General features: G+C 43.4%; 1 protein-coding gene across 1 annotated transcript in view; it reads right to left on the reverse strand.

Annotated features, from left to right (window-relative positions):
• ptprma (protein tyrosine phosphatase receptor type Ma) overlaps nt 1-23991 on the reverse strand; it is a 535684-nt gene that overhangs the window by 363419 nt on the left and 148274 nt on the right. The window contains exon 8 of the mRNA XM_034183087.1: nt 15562-15742. Coding sequence (XP_034038978.1) covers nt 15562-15742 — 181 coding nt within the window. The remainder of the gene's footprint in view (nt 1-15561; nt 15743-23991) is intronic.

A 23991-nucleotide genomic window follows, 5' to 3' on the forward strand; every position in this document is an offset into this window, starting at 1 on the left:
AATCCGTCCGCACGTCTTTCATTACAAAATCTCCTTTAACAGTGGAATGTGCCGATAAAGTGCTGATTCCGACTTCTTCTAAAACTTCTCTGCTAGTCACACGACGTCCTGCATCAACAGAGCCTTAAATTTGGAAGTGATCTGCTCGTTCCAGCCTGTCGATGGCCGCGAGGGGTGCGGTGCGCCCTCCGCTGCCGTGGGCCGTATTTAATCCAGTTTTAATGGTCCTTAATCCGTGTGATACCGATAGAATCTTCACCGAAAGCCATCTGAATCTTCCAAATGGTTTCCATCTGGCTGTCTGGCAGAGTTTCTGAAAAATTTTCATGGAACAAAGCGGCAGTCGCTCCGCCGTTCCTAAACAATAAAAATCTGACGAGGGGAGTGGACCAGTGCTCACTCAAAGCCTGCCCACAGGCGAACGACGCAACCGACAGGCGTGAAAAAACTCACGCATGCGCACGAAGGTTCAAGCTTGTCTGATGCAAGCGCACATGATTCAAATCCATATAGTTTTTGAAAAAAATAAAAAGGTCGGATACTTTTCTCACAGACCTCGTACTCCAGAGGAAGAAGAGACCAGCTCTGATGACCCCTGGGTGAAAGTGACATGGAGGAGGAGACTGAAGATCTACAGTAAGTTTTTAAGCACTTTAAGCATTTATGTTTTTACAGTAAATTAATTGACTAATTTGATGCATATTTACTCTTTTGGTAGTTACCAAAACATTGACATGGACATGGAACGAATGCCCTGTGTGGTCCACACGCTGCAGCTTGTGGTTCACATGATGAACAAGGAGGCAAGTGTCAAGAGGATCCTGGACAAAGTGCGATCAATTGTGAAGCTCTTTGGCAAATCATCTGTGGCTACTCAGAAGATTTTAGATGAGTGTGGCCTATTTGTTGTTAATGATTGCCCCACATGTTGGTCAAGCACTTAGAACATGACTGCACGACTCTTAAAGATTAAAGATTCCCTTTGCCAAGTAGCAAATGAGATGGGGTGGGACAGCTTACGTTCCAGTGAATGGCAAAACCTCAAGACACACACAAACTCTTCAGAGTGACACAATGACAATGTCACTGATAGTCCCTACCCTCTTAGATCTGCTCAGCCACCTTACTGATTTTGAACAAAATACAAATCATCGTGACTTTGCAGCTCTTGCTCAAAAAATGAAAGGCGATATGAACCAGCGTTTTGGCTGGGTATTAGATCCTTCAGATCATACATGTTCTCCCCTCGTAGCAGCTGCAGGTTTCTCAGCCCTCCTGTATGTGAGGCCCTACTTCATATGGCTGATGATGACAATATTCAGGAACTTCTGAAGTAGGCAGAGAGGTATGTGTTCCAGTGCGCTGAAACACAAGCGGGTCAGCCACCTGATGATGATGTACAGCAAATGAATGGATCAAATTCTTTACCAGCATGTGACGCAGCACCATCATCCTCCTCAAAGCAACCAATCTTCAGGTTTCTGTCTAAATGTTGCACAAAATCTAAGTATTTGAACACCATGCGGTTTTGCAAGTTCTCCCATTTAGAAATCATGGAGGGGTCTAAAATTTTCATCTTAGCTGCATGTCCACTGTGAGAGACATAATCTAAAAAAAAAAAAAAAAAAAAAAAATCCAGAAATCACAATGTATGATTTTTTTTTTAATAATTTATTTGTATTTTACTGCTGCAAATAAGTATTTGACCACCTACCAACCAGCAAGAATTCTGTCTCACACAGACCTGTTAATTTTTCTTTAAGAAGCCCTCTTATTCTGCACTCTTTACCTGTATTAATTGCACCTGTTTGAACTTGTTACCTGTATAAAAGACACCTGTTCACTCAATCAATCACACTCCAACCTGTCCACCATAGCCAAGACCAAAGAGCTGTCTAAGGACACCAGGGACAAAACTGTAGACCTGCACAAGGCTGAGATGGACTACAGGACATCAGGCAAGCAGCTTGGTAGAAGACAACAACTGTTATGATTATTTATTAGAAAGTGGAAGAAACACAAGATGACTGTCAATCTCCCTCGGTCTGGGATTCCATGCAAGATCTGACTTTGTGGGGTAAGGATGATTCTGAGAAAGCTCAGAACTACACAGGAGGACCTGGTTAATGACCTGAAGAGAGCTGGGACCACAGTCACAAAGATTACATTAGTAACACATGATGCTGTCATGGTTTAAAATCCTGCAGGGCAGCAAGGTCCCCCTGCTCAAGCCAGTACATGTCCAGGCCCGTTTGAAGTTCACCAGTGACCATCTGGATGATCCAGAGGAGGCATGGGAGAAGGTCATGTGGTCAGATGAGACCAGAATAGAGCTTTTTGGAATCAACTCCACTTACCATGTTTAGAGGATGAGAACAACCCCAAGAAAACCATCCCAACCGTGAAGCATGGGGGTGGAAACATCATACTCTGGGGGTAGAGAAGCTTGAATCTTCGACTGGACTGCGTTGCTTGATGCGAGGAAGAGAAGACTCTTCTCTACAAGAGTCAAGACAGAAGTCAGACTACCAGAGCAAGAATTTTAGCTGAGAAAGCTTCTGCGATTTGAAGCAGAACGTCCTCACATCAAGCAACCCAGTCCAGTCGAAGATTCAAGCTTCACTACTATGGAAACCACCTGGACAACTGAGAGCCTACACAGAAATACTCTGGGGGTGCTCTTCAGCAAAGGGGACAGGACGACTGCACCATATTGAAGGGAGGATGGATGTGGTCATGTATTGCGAGATTTTGGCAAACAACCTCCTTCCCTCAGTAAGAGCATTGAAGATGGGTCATGGCTGGGTCTTCAGCATGACAATGACCCAAAACACACAGCCAGGGCAACTAAGGAGGGGCTCTGTAAGAAGCATTTCAAGGTCCTGGAGTGGCCTGGCCAGTCTCCAGACCTGAACTCAATAGAAAATCTTTGGAGGGAGCTGAAACTGCAAACCTGAAAGATTTGGGGAAGATCTGTATGGAGGAGTGGACCAAAATCCCTGCTGCAGTGTGTGAAAACCTGGTGAAAAACTACAGGAAACGTTTGACCTCTGTAATGGCAAACAAAGGCTACTGTACCAAATATTAACATTGATTTTTTTTTTTTATATGTCTCTCACAGTGGACATGCACCTAAGATGAAAATTTCAGACCCCTCCATGATTTCTAAGTGGGAGAACTTGCAAAACCGCAGGGTGTTCAAATACTTATTTTCCTCACTGTATAAGGAGGAGCTCTCAGAGCATTACTTGTGAAACAGGAATCTCATTTTGGCTACAGAAATGTGATTCTTTGTATCACAGTTTGAAAACAACAGCATTAGATCTGTTGTCCATGCCAGCTTCCCAAGCTTTTACTGACAGAGTGTTCAGTGTCACTGGTGACCTCACAATTGGTAAACATAACAGAGCAACAGTCATATTAGCATGAAGTGCTTTCCTCAAAATGAACTCAAGTAGGCGTTGTTGTAGCAACAGGGTTAAGTACTATTGATGTCAATGCACTTTTGATTAAAGATTCTTAAATTTATTGTTCAGCTGTAATCTCAAGAATCCTATAGTCCGGTAGCTTTTTGGTAATATCTGAATGAAACCAGTGTTTGTTGCCATCAGTATTTTTTTTTTTTTTTGGAATATTTTGAAGAAGGCCTTTGTAATGCTGTGCATCCAAGTATTATGCACTTTTTTTTTCTTTTTTACAGCTGGTGAATTCTATTTTTTACTGTTGTATACAATATATGCATCAGGAGAGTTAAGTTGTTACTTGAATAGGCTGTTTACTCAGGCAATTGTGGCTTTGTACTTTCATTTGCACTATTCATCATTGAAAGTTAACTGAGAAATGAAATGCAATTATTTTGTTGAAATTAACTGAAATGTGTTTTGCCTATTAAATTACAGTTCCAATAGGATTGTTCATTTGCATATTCTGAGGTTGAAAATTATTGCATTAGAAGAAAGAAAAATTTTGTCTGACTATATTGGTGACTGATTTAGTTGACAAAAATTGCTTCCTATTTTAGTCGACTAAAACTAGACTAAAATTTAAAAGAATTTTAGTCAAAAGACTAAGACTAAAACTAAATTAAAATTTCTTGTCAAAATTAACACTGCGTCTCTGGGACGGCTGTGACAGCAACGTCTCTGATTGGAATGTCTGTGATGGCAACGTCTGTCATGGAACGTCTGTGACGGCAACGTCTCTGATTGGAAAGTCTGTGACGGCAACATCTCTGATGGGAATGTCTGTGGTGGCAACGTCTGTCATGGAACGTCTGTGACGGCAATGTGTCTCATGGGAAAGTCTGTGACAGCAACGTCTCTGATTGGAAAGTCTGTGACGGCAACATCTCTCATGGGAACATCTGTGACGGCAACCTCTCTCATGGGAAAGTCTGTGACTGCAACGTTTTTGATGGGAATGTCTGTGACAGCAATGTGTCTCTGATGGGAACGTCTGTGACAGAAACGTCTCTGATGGGAACGTCTGTGACCGCAACGTCTCTGATGGGAACGTCTGTGATGGCAACATCTCTGATGGGAACGTCTGTGACGGCAACGTCTCTGATGGGAACGTCTGTGATGGCAACGTTTCTGATGGGAATGTCTGTGACAGCAATGTCTCTCAAGGGAAAGTCTGTGACGGCAACATCTCTCATGGGAAAGTCTGTGACTGCAACGTTTCTGATGGGAACGTCTGTGACAGCAATGTGTCTCTGATGGGAACGTCTGTGACCTCAACGTCTCTGATGGGAACGTCTGTGACAGCAATGTGTCTCTGATGGGAACGTCTGTGACAGCAACGTCTCTGATGGGAACGTCTATGACAGCAATGTCTCTGATCAGAATATCTGTGACAGCAACATCTCTGATGGGAATGTCTGTGACAGCAATGTCTCTCATGGGAACATCTGTGACGGCAACATCTCTCATGGGAATGTCTGTGACAGCAACGTTTTTGATGGGAATGTCTGTGACAGCAATGTCTCTCAAGGGAAAGTCTGTGACGGCAACATCTCTCATGGGAAAGTCTGTGACTGCAACGTTTCTGATGGGAAAGTCTGTGACAGCAATGTCTCTCAAGGGAAAGTCTGTGACGGCAACATCTCTCATGGGAACGTCTGTGACAGCAATGTCTCTCATGGGAAAGTCTGTGACGGCAACGTCTCTCATGGGAACGTCTGTGACAGCAATGTCTCTCATGGGAACGTCTGTGACAGCAACGTCTCTGATGGGAACGCCTGTGACAGCAATGTCTCTCATGGGAAAGTCTGTGACAGCAATGTCTCTCATGGGAACATCTGTGACGGCAACATCTCTCATGGGAACGTCTGTGACAGCAACGTTTTTGATGGGAATGTCTGTGACAGCAATGTCTCTCAAGGGAAAGTCTGTGACGGCAACATCTCTCATGGGAAAGTCTGTGACTGCAACGTTTCTGATGGGAAAGTCTGTGACAGCAATGTCTCTCAAGGGAAAGTCTGTGACGGCAACATCTCTCATGGGAACGTCTGTGACAGCAATATCTCTCATGGGAAAGTCTGTGACGGCAACGTCTCTCATGGGAACGTCTGTGACAGCAACGTCTCTGATGGGAACGTCTGTGACAGCAATGTCTCTCAAGGGAAAGTCTGTGACGGCAACATCTCTCATGGGAACGTCTGTGACAGCAATGTCTCTCATGGGAAAGTCTGTGACAGCAATGTCTCTCATGGGAAAGTCTGTGACAGCAACGTTTTTGATGGGAATGTCTGTGACAGCAATGTGTCTCTGATGGGAACGTCTGTGACTGCAACGTCTCTCATGGGAAAGTCTGTGACAGCAACGTCTCTCATGGGAACGTCTGTGACAGCAACGTTTTTGATGGGAATGTCTGTGACAGCAATGTGTCTCTGATGGGAACGTCTGTGACTGCAACGTCTCTGATCAGAATATCTGTGACAGCAATGTCTCTGATGGGAACGTCTGTGATGAGCATGCGATGACATCACATCCTGCAACACTGCGACATTTAACGCTGCTTTATTTTCTCAATGTTTATTTTATTGTATGTGGGTATCAGAATTTCTGGACTATAAGCTTCTATTTTTTTAGACACTTTGAACACTGTAGCTTAAAGAATAATACACCTAATTTACAGTCTTTCTTGTAATTTTCTCATAAGTTGAAATATGTCCATTTATGCTGTCCATTGATTGGCTGAAAGCCACGGTCCTCAAGAGGAGTAAATTTACACACAGAGTAAATATAAAGTCTTACTGTTCATTTCAGTGGGATTCATCACATCCTGAAGAAAAATGATCCACATAAAGCCTCCTGATTTTGGAAAATGACATCTGAAAATACTTTAATTCCTTCTAGTGGCTGAAGAATGGTCCTGTGACACTGGCACTTTGTGCCACAGTTGCTGCGTTAGATCACGGTTTCTGTGCAGGAGGTTGTCCATCAGGTGGCTGAGTTGCAGCGCTTGGTGTGACTGTCCAGGCTGAAGTGAGACCGGCTCAGTTTGCTGTAGGTGTCATCCTTTGGCTGGGTGTCTGTGCTGTCAGCGGAGCCTGGATCCCCCCCCACGGGCCGCTGTTTGCACCTCAAATTGAAAGAGTCACAGCGCGGCAGCACCTAATTCATTAACGTCTGAGTTGCCACAGGCATCAGGCGATTCTGTCTGCATGTGATGAAATTAACCCATGATCCACAAAGAAAGCAAAATAAAATAGAATTATGTTAAAATTACTCAGGTTTGCCTCCATGTCGAGTGGAGACGCTGCGTGACATCGTGCATGTGCCTGATGCCGTGCTCGTTCCGCCTTCGGAAAAAACATTACCCGTACGTGTACCGTATGCATTTAATTAGAGGTAAGAAACAATCTTTCTGTGTAAATATCTCATGTTACAGCAGGGACACGTGCCGCTTATCGACAAGTGCAGCCGAAAGATATATGAACAATGTTTTGTTTTCTTTTTAAAACTGGTGGGTGTGGCTTATATTCAGGTGTGCTCAATAGTCTGGAAATTACAGTATTTTACAGCTTTGGATCAAACAAACTGAAGAGAGCAAAAGTTACAGAAAGAAAAAAACATCTGAAGATACAAATCCAGAAAAAGACGTAAAAGCACTAAAGACAAACGTACGGACGAGCAGAGCGTGAAAATCAGAGGTGAAAAGAGAGAATGAGAGTGAACGAAAATGTGAAATATTCATATGATATTTTCTAAAAGCCCAACAAACACCACACACTCACTTTAATGGATGTTAACGCACACACGCACGCGCGCACGCACACACACACACACACACACACAGAAGACACCAACACACAGTATCACGCTGCTCTCTTGGAGTTTTCAAGTCAGGATTCAAACCCGTCACTTTCTGCTCGTCTGGCTTCATGGCCTCGGACGAGGTCTGACCGAACCCGTCGGGATGAAGCTTCTCTCCATCTGGACTCTGTTCAGGCCTGATGATGATGTTCACGTCTCCATCCTGTGGACTCGGGTCCTGAGGGTTCCACTGAATCCTGTCTCATGTCCAACACCTGGTGGACTCCTCGGTCATCGTGACCTTTGCCCTCCACTGAACGCTTTGTTCTTCTTGCTGATTGGTTTGTTGAAAGTCTATATATTCAACACGACGTTGTTTGAACTTTGTCTTTCTCTTCCAGTTACAGCAGCAAAACATTCTCGATGGTTTTAGAGAACGTTTTGTTCACATTTCATCTTTTTAACGCATGCGTCTGTCAGCGAGTCGGCTGAAAGTTGAGAGTTCGGTTTAAAAACGAGAACAATCGTTTCCGTTTGTGTGTTGAACTTTGATCATTTCCACATCAAAGCAGGAGACATTAATATTCAGTCAGGATGCGCTCGCACATTAAAAGCAACAAAGTCAAACATTATTTTGGTTCCGCGTTGAAGGAAAGCCAGGAGAAACGCCTCTGTTAGAGCGCCACCCTGCTGTGAACGTAAGCGACCCACACGCTGATTTATTATTGAACACACGCGCACAAACACAAAGTGCTTCATAATTCAGCAGGACAAAAATGAATAAATAAAACCAGTTGAAGAGTGAGATGAGAGACGTGCGTCATCACTGCGCAGACACACACACACACACACACACACACACACAGAGGCACGCTGTTAAACTACAGCTGACTGTCAATCACACAAACTCTGAACACTTTTCATTCTGATTTCTCTTCCTCCCTCCTTCCATCAGGGTGACAGAGAGAGACACACAGACAGAAAGACAGAGAGAGAGACAGAGAGAGAGAGACACAGACAGACAGGAACAAACACAGACACACAAGCAAACACACACACACAGACACAAAAACACACAAGAAATAAACACAAACACAGACACACAAGCAAACACACGAGCAGACACACAAAAACACAAACAAACAGATACACAGACACAGACACAAGCAAACACACACGAGCAGACACACACAAACACACACACAAACAGATACACAGACACACAGACACAAGCAAACACACACGAGCAGACACACACAAACACACACACACAAACACATACACATAGACAGACACAAACACATACACAAACAGATACACAGACACACAAGCAAACATGAGCAAACACACACACAAACAGATACACAGACACAAGCAAACACACACGAGCAGACACACAAAAACACACACAAACACACACAAACACATACACAAACAGATACACACGAGCGGACACACACACACAAACACAAACACACACACAAACAGATACACAGACACAAGCAAACACACATGAGCAGACACACAAAAACACAAACACAAACAGATACACAGACACATACACACAGACACAAGCAAACACACACGAGCAGACACACACAAACACACACACACACAAACACATACACACAGACAGACACAAACACATACACAAACAGATACACAGACACAAGCAAACACACACGAGCAGACACACAAAAACACAAACAGATACACAGACACGTACACACAGACACAAGCAAACACACACGAGCAGACACACACAAACACACACAAACAGACACGTACACACAGACACAAGCAAACACACACGAGCAGACACACACAAACAGACACGTACACACAGACACAAGCAAACACACACGAGCAGACACACACAAACACACACAAACACACACACAAACAGATACGCACGAGCGGACACACACACACAAACACATACACAGACAGACACAAACACATACACAAACAGATACACAGACACACAAGCAAACACATGAGCAAACACACACACAAACAGATACACACGAGCGGACACACACACACAAACACATACACACAGACAGACACAAACACATACACAAACAGATACACAGACACACAAGCAAACACATGAGCAAACACACACACAAACAGATACACAGACACACAAGCAAACACATGAGCAAACACACACACAAACAGAAACACAGACACAAGCAAACACACACGAGCAGACACACAAAAACACAAACACAAACAGATACACAGACACATACACACAAACACAAGCAAACACACATGAGCAGACACACACAAACACATACACAAACAGATACACACAAGCGGACACACACACACAAACACATACACACAGACAGACACAAACACACACAGACACATACACACAGACACAAGCAAACACACACGAGCAGACACACACAAACACACACACAAACACATACACAAACAGATACACACGAGCGGACACACACACACAAACACATACACACAGACAGACACAAACACATACACAAACAGATACACAGACACACAAGCAAACACATGAGCAAACACACACACAAACAGATACACAGACACAAGCAAACACACACGAGCAGACACACAAAAACACAAACAGATACACAGACACATACACACAGACACAAGCAAACACACACGAGCAGACACACACAAACACACACACAAACACAGACACACAAACACATACACAAACAGATACACACGAGCGGACACACACACACAAACACATACACACAGACAGACACAAACATACACACAAACAGATACACAGACACACAAGCAAACACATGAGCAAACACACACACAAACAGAAACACAGACACAAGCAAACACACACGAGCAGACACACAAAAACACAAACACAGATACACAGACACATACACACAGACACAAGCAAACACACACGAGCAGACACACACAAACGCACACACAAACACAGACACACAAACACATACACAAACAGATACACACGAGCGGACACACACACAATCAATCAATCAATTTTTTTATATAGCGCCAAATCACAACAAACAGTTGCCCCAAGGCGCTTTATATTGTAAGGCAAGGCCATACAATAATTATCTAAAACCCCAACGGTCAAAACGACCCCCTGTGAGCAAGCACTTGGCCACAGTGGGAAGGAAAAACTCCCTTTTAACAGGAAGAAACCTCCAGCAGAACCAGGCTCAGGGAGGGGCAGTCTTCTGCTGGGACTGGTTGGGGCTGAGAGAGAGAACCAGGAAAAAGACATGCTGTGGAGGGGAGCAGAGATCAATCACTAATGATTAAATGCAGAGTGGTGCATATAGACCAAAAAGAGAAAGAAACAGTGCATCATGGGAACCCCCCAGCAGTCTACGTCTAAAGCAGCATAACTAAGGGATGGTTCAGGGTCACCTGATCCAGCCCTAACTATAAGCTTTAGCAAAAAGGAAAGTTTTAAGCCTAATCTTAAAAGTAGAGAGGGTGTCTGTCTCCCTGATCTGAATTGGGAGCTGGTTCCACAGGAGAGGAGCCTGAAAGCTGAAGGCTCTGCCTCCCATTCTACTCTTACAAACCCTAGGAACTACAAGTAAGCCTGCAGTCTGAGAGCGAAGTGCTCTATTGGGGTGATATGGTACTACGAGGTCCCTAAGATAAGATGGGACCTGATTATTCAAAACCTTATAAGTAAGAAGAAGAATTTTAAATTCTATTCTAGAATTAACAGGAAGCCAATGAAGAGAGGCCAATATGGGTGAGATATGCTCTCTCCTTCTAGTCCCTGTCAGTACTCTAGCTGCAGCATTTTGAATTAACTGAAGGCTCTTTAGGGAACTTTTAGGACAACCTGATAATAATGAATTACAATAGTCCAGCCTAGAGGAAATAAATGCATGAATTACTTTTTCAGCATCACTCTGAGACAAGACCTTTCTGATTTTAGAGATATTGCGTAAATGCAAAAAAGCAGTCCTACATATTTGTTTAATATGCGCTTTGAATGACATATCCTGATCAAAAATGACTCCAAGATTTATCACAGTATTACAAGAGGTCAGGGTAATGCCATCCAGAGTAAGGATCTGGTTAGACACCATGTTTCTAAGATTTGTGGGGCCAAGTACAATAACTTCAGTTTTATCTGAGTTTAAAAGCAGGAAATTAGAGGTCATCCATGTCTTTATGTCTGTAAGACAATCCTGCAGTTTAGCTAATTGGTGTGTGTCCTCTGGCTTCATGGATAGATAAAGCTGGGTATCATCTGCGTAACAATGAAAATTTAAGCAATACCGTCTAATAATACTGCCTAGGGGAAGCATGTATAAAGTGAATAAAATTGGTCCTAGCACAGAACCTTGTGGAACTCCATAATTAACTTTAGTCTGTGACGAAGATTCGCCATTTACATGAACAAATTGTAATCTATTAGACAAATATGATTCAAACCACCGCAGCGCAGTGCCTTTAATACCTATGGCATGCTCTAATCTCTGTAATAAAATTTTATGGTCAACAGTATCAAAAGCAGCACTGAGGTCTAACAGAACAAGCACAGAGATGAGTCCACTGTCCGAGGCCATAAGAAGATCATTTGTAACCTTCACTAATGCTGTTTCTGTACTATGATGAATTCTAAAACCTGACTGAAACTCTTCAAATAGACCATTCCTCTGCAGATGATCAGTTAGCTGTTTTACAACTACCCTTTCAAGAATTTTTGAGAGAAAAGGAAGGTTGGAGATTGGCCTATAATTAGCTAAGATAGCTGGGTCAAGTGATGGCTTTTTAAGTAATGGTTTAATTAATTAGCTAAGATAGCTGGGTCAAGTGATGGCTTTTTAAGTAATGGTTTAATTACTGCCACCTTAAAAGCCTGTGGTACATAGCCAACTAACAAAGATAGATTGATCATATTTAAGATCGAAGCATTAAATAATGGTAGGGCTTCCTTGAGCAGCCTGGTAGGAATGGGGTCTAATAAACATGTTGATGGTTTGGATGAAGTAACTAATGAAAATAACTCAGACAGAACAATCGGAGAGAAAGAGTCTAACCAAATACCGGCATCACTGAAAGCAGCCAAAGATAACGATACGTCTTTGGGATGGTTATGAGTATTTTTTTCTCTAATAGTTAAAATTCTGTTAGCAAAGAAAGTCATGAAGTCATTACTAGTTAAAGTTAATGGAATACTCAGCTCAATAGAGCTCTGACTCTTTGTCAGCCTGGCTACAGTGTTGAAAAGAAACCTGGGGTTGTTCTTATTTTCTTCAATTAGTGATGAGTAGTAAGATGTCCTAGCTTTACGGAGGGCTTTTTTATAGAGCAGAGTCACTTACAGAGTTTAGGTAGCTACTCTGCACTGTGTTGGTATATGGCATTAGAGAACATAAAGAAGGAATCATATCCTTAAACCTAGTTACAGCGCTTTCTGAAAGACTTCTAGTGTAATGAAACTTATTCCCCACTGCTGGGTAGTCCATCAGAGTAAATGTAAATGTTATTAAGAAATGATCAGACAGAAGGGGGATTTCAGGGAATACTGTTAAGTCTTCTATTTCCATACCATAAGTCAGAACAAGATCTAAGATATGATTAAAGTGGTGGGTGGACTCATTTACTTTTTGAGCAAAGCCAATAGAGTCTAATAATAGATTAAATGCAGTGTTGAGGCTGTCATTCTCAGCATCTGTGTGGATGTTAAAATTGCCCACTATAATTATCTTATCTGAGCTAAGCACTAAGTCAGACAAAAGGTCTGAAAATTCACAGAGAAACTCACAGTAACGACCAGGTGGACGATAGATAATAACAAATAAAACTGGTTTTTGGGACTTCCAATTTGGATGGACAAGACTAAGAGTCAAGCTTTCAAATGAATTAAAGCTCTGTCTGGGTTTTTGATTAATTAATAAGCTGGAATGGAAGATTGCTGCTAATCCTCCTCCTCGGCCCGTGCTACGAGCATTCTGACAGTTAGTGTGATTCGGGGGTGTTGACTCATTTAAACTAACATATTCATCCTGCTGTAACCAGGTTTCTGTAAGGCAGAATAAATCAATATGTTGATCAATTATTATATCATTTACCAACAGGGACTTAGAAGAGAGAGACCTAATGTTTAATAGACCACATTTAACTGTTTTAGTCTGTGGTGCAGTTGAAGGTGCTATATTATTTCTTCTTTTTGAATTTTTATGCTTAAATAGATTTTTGCTGGTTATTGGTAGTCTGGGAGCAGGCACCGTCTCTATGGGGATGGGGTAATGAGGGGATGGCAGGGGGAGAGAAGCTGCAGAGAGGTGTGTAAGACTACAACTCTGCTTCCTGGTCCCAACCCTGGATAGTCACGGTTTGGAGGATTTAAGAAAATTGACCAGATTTCTAGAAATGAGAGCTGCTCCATCCAAAGTGGGATGGATGCAGTCTCTCCTAACAAGACCAGGTTTTCCCCAGAAGCTTTGCCAATTATCTATGAAGCCCACCTCATTTTTTGGACACCACTCAGACAGCCAGCAATTCAAGGAGAACATGCGGCTAAACATGTCACTCCCAGTCCGATTGGGGAGGGGCCCAGAGAAAACTACAGAGTCCGACATTGTTTTTGCAAAGTTACACTCCGATTTAATGTTAATTTTAGTGACCTCCGATTGGCGTAACCGGGTGTCATTACTGCCGACGTGAATTACAATCTTACCAAATTTACGCTTAGCCTTAGCCAGCAGTTTCAAATTTCCTTCAATGTCGCCTGCTCTGGCCCCCGGAAGACAATTGACTATGGTTGCTGGTGTCGCTAACTTCACATTTCGCAAAACAGAGTCGCCAATAACCAGAGTTTGATCCTCGGCGGGTGTGTCGTCGAGTGGGGAAAAACGGTTAGAAATGTGAACGGGTTGGCGGTGTACACGGGGCTTCTGTTTAGGGCTGCGCTTCCTCCTCACAGTCACCCAGTCAGCCTGCTTTCCCGGCTGCTCGGGATCTGCCAGGGGGTAACTAACGGCGGCTAAGCTACCTTGGTCCGCACCGACTACAGGGGCCTGGCTAGCTGTATAATTTTCCACGGTGCGGAGCCGAGTCTCCAATTCGCCCAGCCTGGCCTCCAAAGCTACGAATAAGCTACACTTATTACAAGTACCGTTACTGCTAAAGGAGGCCGAGGAATAACTAAACATTTCACACCCAGAGCAGAAAAGTGCGGGAGAGACAGGAGAAGCCGCCATGCTAAATCGGCTAAGAGCTAGTAGCTACGCTAAGCTAGCGGATTCCTAAAAACACGCAAAGTGAATAATGTGTAAATAATTTAGAGGTGATTCAGCAGAGGGAGTGCTTTAGTTAAGGCACGTAAAGATTACACTGGGAAACAAATCGTAATCTAGATAACTAGATCAATCTAACTGCGCAGATTAAACAGCTAACAGATACAGAAAAACACCGCTGTGCTCCGGAACAGGAAGTGATACAATACCGCAGTGAGCCAACCACCAGTCCAACACACACAAACACATACACACAGACAGACACAAACACACACACAAACAGATACACAGACACAAGCAAACACACATGAGCAGACACACACAAACACACACACAAACACAGACACACAGACACATACACAAACAGATACACAGACACACAAGCAAAGAAACACACACACAGACACATACACACAGGCAGACACACAGACACAAGCAAACACACAAGCAAATTCTAATTTTTACGTATTTATTTTAAATTTTGTATTGAACTGTTCTGTGTGCGGAGCCTTGAGGTTGTGATTTGGCGCTTTATAAGCTGATTAAATAGAACTGAATTGAACTGAGCAAACACACACACACAAACATACACACATACAGACACAAAACACACAAGCAAACACACACGCACACGTGCAAACACACACAAACAGACACACACACAGACAAGCAGAGACACACACACACAGGGAGATAGCATGCTTTGCTGATGTGTAGAGTGAAACCATTACACGCTAATGACCACGGCGCTAACAAAGCTCACTGCTTTAATGAGCTCACCGTTAACCATTAGCCACCTGACAAGCACAGCGCTAACAGCTAGCCCTGCACATTACCTTAATGACTTCACCATTAGCCACCTCATGAGCCCAGCGGGACCATGGCCCAGCTGTTAGCCACTAACAGCTAGCAACTAGCTGTGCTCAAACAGGGCTTCATAAAGGAAAGACAACAGTCAAAAACATTTTATCGCACCGCCGCCATCCTCCCGCGCCCTCTGGCTTTGTTTGCTGTGACTGAATGACATCACAGGTACTCACCTGCACACTTGGTCCTGGCTCGGAGCGGGGGTCCGGGGTTTCCTGTGCCTCCCTCCAGGGGCCTGGTGAGCAGCACACTGATCTCGTACTCCGTGTCGGGGTCGAGATGGCCGATTTTGTGGTTGGGCTTATCGACGGGTGTGGTGTCGATCAACATGCCTGTCGTGGTGCGGTACTCCACCTGAAAAACCACACTGAGCCTCAGACCACTCAAACACGGACCCCAGTGTTCATGTGTTCACACTCAACACACATCAGTACTGCAACAGATCGATGTCACATCAATAACAGATCAATGTCACATCAATAACAGATCGATATTGCATCAATAACAGATCGATATCGCATCAATAACAGATCAATGTCACATCAATAACAGATCGATATCGCATCAATAACAGATCGATATCGCATCAATAACAGATCAATGTCACATCAATAACAGATCGATGTCGCATCAATAACAGATCGATATCGCATCAATAACAGATCAATGTCACATCAATAACAGATCGATGTCGCATCAATAACAGATCGATGTCACATCAATAACAGATCGATGTCGCATCAATAACAGATCAATGTCACATCAATAACAGATCAATGTCACATCAATAACAGATCGATGTCGCATCAATAACAGATCGATATCGCATCAATAACAGATCAATGTCACATCAATAACAGATCGATGTCGCATCAATAACAGATCGATGTCATATCAATAACAGATCGATATCGCATCAATAACAGATCAATGTCACATCAATAACAGATCGATGTCACATCAATAACAGATCGATGTCGCATCAATAACAGATCAATGTCACATCAATAACAGATCGATATCGCATCAATAACAGATCAATGTCACATCAATAACAGATCGATATCGCATCAATAACAGATCGATGTCACATCAATAACAGATCGATATCGCATCAATAACAGATCGATGTCGCATCAATAACAGATCAATGTCACATCAATAACAGATCGATATCGCATCAATAACAGATCGATGTCGCATCAATAACAGATCGATATCGCATCAATAACAGATCGATGTCGCATCAATAACAGATCAATGTCACATCAATAACAGATCGATATCGCATCAATAACAGATCGATATCGCATCAATAACAGATCGATATCGCATCAATAACAGATCCATGTCACATCAATAACAGATCGATGTCACATCAATAACAGATCGATATCGCATCAATAACAGATCGATATCGCATCAATAACAGATCGATGTCGCATCAATAACAGATCGATGTCACATCAATAACAGATCGATGTCGCATCAATAACAGATCGATATCGCATCAATAACAGATCAATGTCACATCAATAACAGATCGATGTCACATCAATAACAGATCGATGTCGCATCAATAACAGATCGATATCGCATCAATAACAGATCGATGTCGCATCAATAACAGATCGATATCGCATCAATAACAGATCAATGTCACATCAATAACAGATCGATATCGCATCAATAACAGATCGATATCGCATCAATAACAGATCAATGTCACATCAATAACAGATCGATGTCACATCAATAACAGATCGATGTCGCATCAATAACAGATCAATGTCACATCAATAACAGATCGATATCGCATCAATAACAGATCAATGTCACATCAATAACAGATCGATATCGCATCAATAACAGATCAATGTCACATCAATAACAGATCGATGTCACATCAATAACAGATCGATGTCGCATCAATAACAGATCAATGTCACATCAATAACAGATCGATATCGCATCAATAACAGATCAATGTCACATCAATAACAGATCGATATCGCATCAATAACAGATCAATGTCACATCAATAACAGATCAATGTCACATCAATAACAGATCGATGTCGCATCAATAACAGATCAATGTCACATCAATAACAGATCGATGTCGCATCAATAACAGATCAATGTCACATCAATAACAGATCGATATCGCATCAATAACAGATAACAGTATATAATAAGAGGTTGAGTCAGGTCACCTTGACTTGTTTAGTTCCTTGAAGACTTTTACACTGAAGAAAAATATAAACACTTTTGTTTTTGCTCCCATTTTTCATGAGCTGAACTCAAAGATCTAAAACATTTTCTATATATATTAGTTCACAAACCAGTCTAAATCTGTGTTAGTGAGCACTTCTCCTTTGCCGAGATAATCCATCCCACCTCACAGGTGTGCCTTAGGCTATACCGAGTCCACTCGCACCTGGATAAGGGCAGCAGCACAGTGAGGATTCTCTTCCTGGACTTCTCGAGTGCCTTCAACACCATCCAGCCCCATTTGCTTCAGGACAAACTGAACAGGATGCGAGTGGACCCCTGTCTGGTCACTTGGATCTCCAGCTACCTCACTGACAGGCCACAGTACGTCAGGCTGAGGGACACCACATCTGACACTGTGATCAGCAGCACCGGAGCACCCCAGGGAACAGTGCTGGCCCCTATTCTCTTCACCTTGTACACCTCTGACTTTTGCTACAACTCTGAGCTGTGTCACATCCAGATGTTTGCAGATGACACAGTCATTGTTGGATGCATGAGGGATGACACTGAGGAGGAGAACAGGAGCCTAGTGGAGGACTTTGCTGTCTGGTGCCACACAAACCATCGACACCTCAACATCTTGAAGACAAAGGAGCTGGTCACTGACTTTGGGAAGTCCAGACCAAGACCGTGACCAGTTCTGATTGAGGGAGCTGAGGTGGAGGCTGTGGATTCCTACAAGTACCTTGGGCTGTGGCTGGACAGCAAACTGGACTGGACAATCCACACCAACCACACATCCAGGCTGGACAAACTGATCAGACTGGCTGACTCTGTGGTTGGCATGAAGCTGGACTCTCTGGTGACGGTGGCAGAGAAGAGAAACTGGACAAACTGCTGGACATTATGGATGATGCCAGTCAGCCTCGCACACCGTCACCAGCAACCAGAGGAACCTCTTCAGCCACAGACTGCTCCTTCCCAAGTGCAGGACCAACAGACTGAAAAACTCCTTTGACCCTCAGACCATCAGACTGTACAACTCCTCACTCAGGGGGAGGAGGAAACACAGGAAGAAGAGGACAGGAAGGAGAGCAACAGCAGTAGACAGTAGTTCTGGTATTTATAATTGTATTTACTTTTTGCCAAATGTTTCTTACTTCTACTCTCTGTGTGCTTCTTACCCTGTGTGCTGCTACACAATGCTGCTGGAAGCTGAATTTCCCTGAGGGAGTCTTCCCAAGAGACCAATAAAGTTCTATCTAATCTAATCTAACACAGATTTAGACAGATTTGTGAATAATATTTGAGAGAAATTGGTCTTTTGTGTATATCAAAAAATGTTTTAGATCTTTGAGTTCAGCTCATGAAAAATGTAAACAAAAATGAAAGTGTTGCATTTATATATGTTTGTTGAATGTAGCTCTTCAGACTGAAATGTCTTCATTAACTAAACAACTCAACTTGGACACCATGACCTAGATAACTGAGAATCTCCTCAGAAGTGCTTCTGGGGTGGACCTCCAACAGCGGGTGGAATCCCTGCCTCACGCAGACATCACTGACTGCAGGTGGAGCAAATAGTGCGACAAAAGACTGAAGAGTCCAAGATATGCAGAGTCTCATAACGCATCACATGAAGGCTCCACTGCCCATTAGACAAACCACAAGCAGGTCTGAGATCTGGCTGTTTCCAAGTCCATGAACCTCAGAGAGAGTTTTCCCAGCTCCTCAGCACCAGCACAAGTGGCTGTCCTGAGAGAGACAGAAAACTGCTTCAGGTTTATTAGCAGCAGCTGTGACAGCTCAGCAGCGTATCCATCCTCCTCCTCTCAAACTGCGTGATGTGTTCCAAAAATGGAGCACAAAATACCCCCCCCCACAAATCCCACTCAGTTCTCCTGAGTGCCACCCTGAGAAGGTGGAGGTGAGGCTGAAGCAGCAGGGCACCTGAAAACCAACCCAGGACATTCCCCGAGGTCGGTCCACGCTAACACTGTTCATTCAAGGAAACGCCCATCAGACCACGATGGCGGCTCTGGCATTGTTTCAGTTTATTAGTTTTTAGTCCCCGGGACGGGGGGCAGGCGCTGGAACCACGAGGCTGATTGTTCCGCAAACAGAACAATAACTGATGAACCGAATGAACTCACTCCATATGTTTGTTTTGTTTCCTCGACTGATGTGAAACTTTTTAAATGGTGCTTAAAAGTTTTGCGCAATGATCACTGATCAATTTCAGATCAAACAATCCGACACTGTACCAATCAGATCAATATTAAATAAATCTATGCAGAAACATTCTGTGATCATCGTTGAAGCGGCGGTCACCTCTCGCTCGATGATCGGTCCGTCTCCGTTGATGGAGTTGGCATTGAGCTGGATCCACAGGTACGTGGCGCCCACAGCCGTCAGCTGAGGCGGCGCGATCGGTACCGGTGGTTCTGAGGAGAAAACACACACAAATGATTGTTACACAGAACCCGAACACAGACAACCACAGACCCAAACCCGAGGACCCAAAACCTGAGACGGAACCATCAGACATCAAGTGGAAAGAAAAGTCCTCATAAAGACACATAAACAGAACACTCAGCGAGCTTCCACGGGCGTTCCTTAACGAGGGGGAGGCGGAGTTACGCAGTTAATTAATATTCGTGACCTTTTCTAAATCACAGCAGACCTGGATTCTATTACCCAGAATCCCTGGTGGTGCTGCTCCACTTCCTCCTGACCCACTTCATCCCAGATCCCACTTCACACACACACACACACACACACACGTCTGTGTGTGTTCAACCACACACGTGCACATGCAGGTTGAGTGACAGTTCAATAATGAGTTTAAGAGCCAGGGATTGTGGGATATGTGTGAGGTCATGTGACCAATCAGCACCTCCTCACCTGTCAGCAACTCAGCGTGTTTGTGTTTGAAGAGATCAGACGAACTATCGACCCAAACACACACACACACACACACACACACACACACACACACACACACACACACACAGCTGAGGTATTGATCTGTTATGAACGAGCTCAGACACACAGACGCGCAGACGCACAGGTCTGATCTGCAGGCTCCTCACATCCTGCAGACAACCTGAAGGTCATGTGGTTCAGCCTCCTGCAGTCTGAGGCCATGGTCGTCCATAAAAACAGGAAATGAAGTCAAACTCACTCTGGCTCCCCCTAGTGGCTTCCCCTCCATGGATGCATTTGGATACAGAAAATAAATAAATAAAAATCTCAAATGTCCATTTTGATCCACTTTTAAAGTGTCACTGTGTGACTTTCAAAGGGGCGTGGCCAGTGCTGTGATTGGTCAGCATCAGCAGCCAGGCATGGCTCCATAATTTGGCCACGGTGAACCTACAGCTCACATTTAATTAGCACACCGTTTGCTTGTTTTCATCCAACATTTATGAGCTAATGTCTGATCCAAAACACCAAGCTGGCGTCACGATATGTTAGCTCACACGTAGCTTATTCTGACCACATAAAATGCTGTTTACACTGCAAACTCCAGCGGAATCATCCTCAGAGAGTCTGTTTGAAAACACAAGTAATAATCTGTTAGCATTGTGCTAATGATGCTTTCATTGCAAAAAAAGACAAACATCATACATACACGCTCTGTGGACGCGCTGTAAGACCTTTGCAAGATACGAGATCATTCATCAATGTGATGGATATTCAAATGGAATTTCACCAAAAATTCTTCTTCTACGAGCACCAAAACCTACCAAGTTAAAAGTGCCAATTTTAGAGGAGGTGATGGTCTAGTAAGCGTTGGGCTTGAGACCAACCAAATCACAACCTTGTGATTTGGTGCTATATAAATGAAAATAAATTGAAACTGATGGACTGGTTGACTGCGTGGGTGGTTGACATCAGGTGGTTTTGCAGTGCTGTGGATGTGGTAATGCACAGCAGCAGCACCTGACGTCTAAACATGCCAGTCTGCAACAGTCTATGTTTAAAATGGTGGAATTCTGCTTGGCCACCTCGAGGGACTACTGGGATCCACAGGTTCTGGGATCCAGACCTTCTGAGATGAAGACCTTTTGGGATCCAGACGTTGGACTGTAGCTGAAAAATGACCACAGCTGGTTGAAGGAGTGGTGTCACTGAATGATCCGGACACTGACCATAACATTTAGTTTTCAAACCTGATCTTTTGTCCTTCCTCTCTCTCTGAGGAAGTTGGCAGAGTCCTCCTTTGAGGGGTGGAGATGAAAGTGTGATGCATCAGCGCCGTAACACGGTAACACGCCACAGTTAATGAGTCACGGTTAAGTGAGCGAGTGCGCTGTGGTCCGGCTGGAAGCAGCTTTTAGTTTGGAGTGATTCATCTTCACAAACACAAACACTCTTTGACAAAATGATTTTCCATTCAAACAGCAAACCCTCGCTAATGAGGCTCCGCGCCAACCTGATGCACACGCATGTGTGTGCGTGCACGCCTGAGCACACAGTAATGAGGGAGCTGTTTTCATAAAGTTACCATCTGATGACCAACTCATTAAAATGAATAAATACGACAAACTGCTGCTTTGATCAGAGGAAGCCACAGAACCAAACTTACTTCCTCCTTTCCTTCCTTCTGTCCTGCATTCACCCTTTTTGTCTCCTTTACTCCATTACTTTTTGTTTCCTTACTTCTTTCCTCTTATACTTTCTCACCTTCCTTCTGTCTTTCAATCTTTCTACCATTACTTTGGACTTTTGACTACTTTTCTGCCCTCTTTCTTCCTGTAGTTTTCTTTTCCTTTGTTTTTCTTTTTACCTTCATTCCTTCCTTCCTGCTCTTTTGAATTATTCCTTTTGCCTTCCTCCTTTTCTTCTCCTTTCACTCATTTCTTTCTTTTTCCTTCTGTCTTTACATTCTTGTTTGTTTGACATTCGTCAAACATTTCCTGTGTAATTAATATTAAAATTAATATTAAATCACCCACTCCCAGAGATGGGACTGGGTCTTTTTCTTCTGCAGGCCTCCCGTCTTGTGCACCAGCATGGACTCCCAAAATCTACTAAAATTTCCTGTATAATTTCCTGTTTTGTCAAGTGTGTCTGTATCATGGCCCAAGCAGAGGGTCACCCCTTTGAGTCTGGTCTGCTTGAGGCTTCTTCCTCAGAGGGAGTTTTTCACCTGTGTTCTTGCTCTGGGGGTTAGTAAGGTTAGCTCTTACTGTGTGAAGAGCCTTGAGGCAACTTTGTTGTGATTTGGTGCTATATAAATGAAAATAAATTGAAAATAAAATGAAATTGAAAATAAATTAAATAAAAACATTTAGAGTAATCATCTTATCAGAGGATAGAACTCACGTTTGACTGTGAGCTCAGCATATGAGGACACACCCACACCTCGCTCTGATTGGGCGATGCAGCGGTAGCGCCCCGCGTCTCCTTTGGTGGTGTTTTCCACATCAAAACTCGCCACGTACCGCCGGAGGTTCACCGGCTTGGTCTCCCTGACAATGGCCTGCCGACCACCTATCCCCTGAAACGCACCGTCAGTAACACAGTCAACAAACAGCAACAGCATAAATAAACATCAGCATGACTCAGCGCGACTCAGCGCGACTCAGTGTGACTTAGCATGACTCAGTGTGACTCAGTGTGACTTAGCATGACTCAGTGTGACTCTGCATGACTCACCATAGCTCAGCATGACTCACCATGACTCAGTATGACTTAGCAACTCAGCGTGACCCAGTGTGACTAAGCATAACTCAGTGTGAGTCTGCATGACTCAGCAACTCAGCATGACTCACTATGACTCAGTAACTCAACATGACTCAGTGTGACTAAGCATGACTCAGCATGACACAGCGTGATTCAGTGTGACTCAGCATGACCAAGCATGTCTCAGCATGACTCAGTATAACTCACAACGACTCTGCATGACTCAGTGTGACTAAGCATAACTTGATCTCGAGAAACTCTTTATAAACACGGTGTCTCCACACATGCTGTCTCTTGGTTTGCAGACTATTTGGCAAGTAGGATGCAGTGCATTCAGAAGGCTGGGGTTAATTCCACCTTCCTTGAGGTCACAAAAGGTGTTCCTCAAGGTTCCGTTTTAGGACCTATTTTGTTCACACATACTACTACTACTATTACTACTACTGCTACATACTACTGATTTGTGTGCAAACCTATCAAATGCCTTCTATCATATGTATGCAGATGACACTGTAATTTATTGTTCAAATTCAGTAACACAGGCATTTTAATTTTTGCACTCCATTTTTGACGTAGTGTAGTGCCGTCTGAAGAAATTCAAACTCTTGAATCCTGAAAAATTTACGCTTTCTTTTAAAGATCTAGTGTGGGAACTGAAATCTGAAAAGTCTGTTATTTTGGGTTCCAGTTGATGCT

The sequence above is a fragment of the Thalassophryne amazonica genome, chromosome 1, assembly GCF_902500255.1.
Source record: "Thalassophryne amazonica chromosome 1, fThaAma1.1, whole genome shotgun sequence".
Classification (NCBI taxonomy): Eukaryota; Metazoa; Chordata; class Actinopteri; order Batrachoidiformes; family Batrachoididae; genus Thalassophryne; species Thalassophryne amazonica.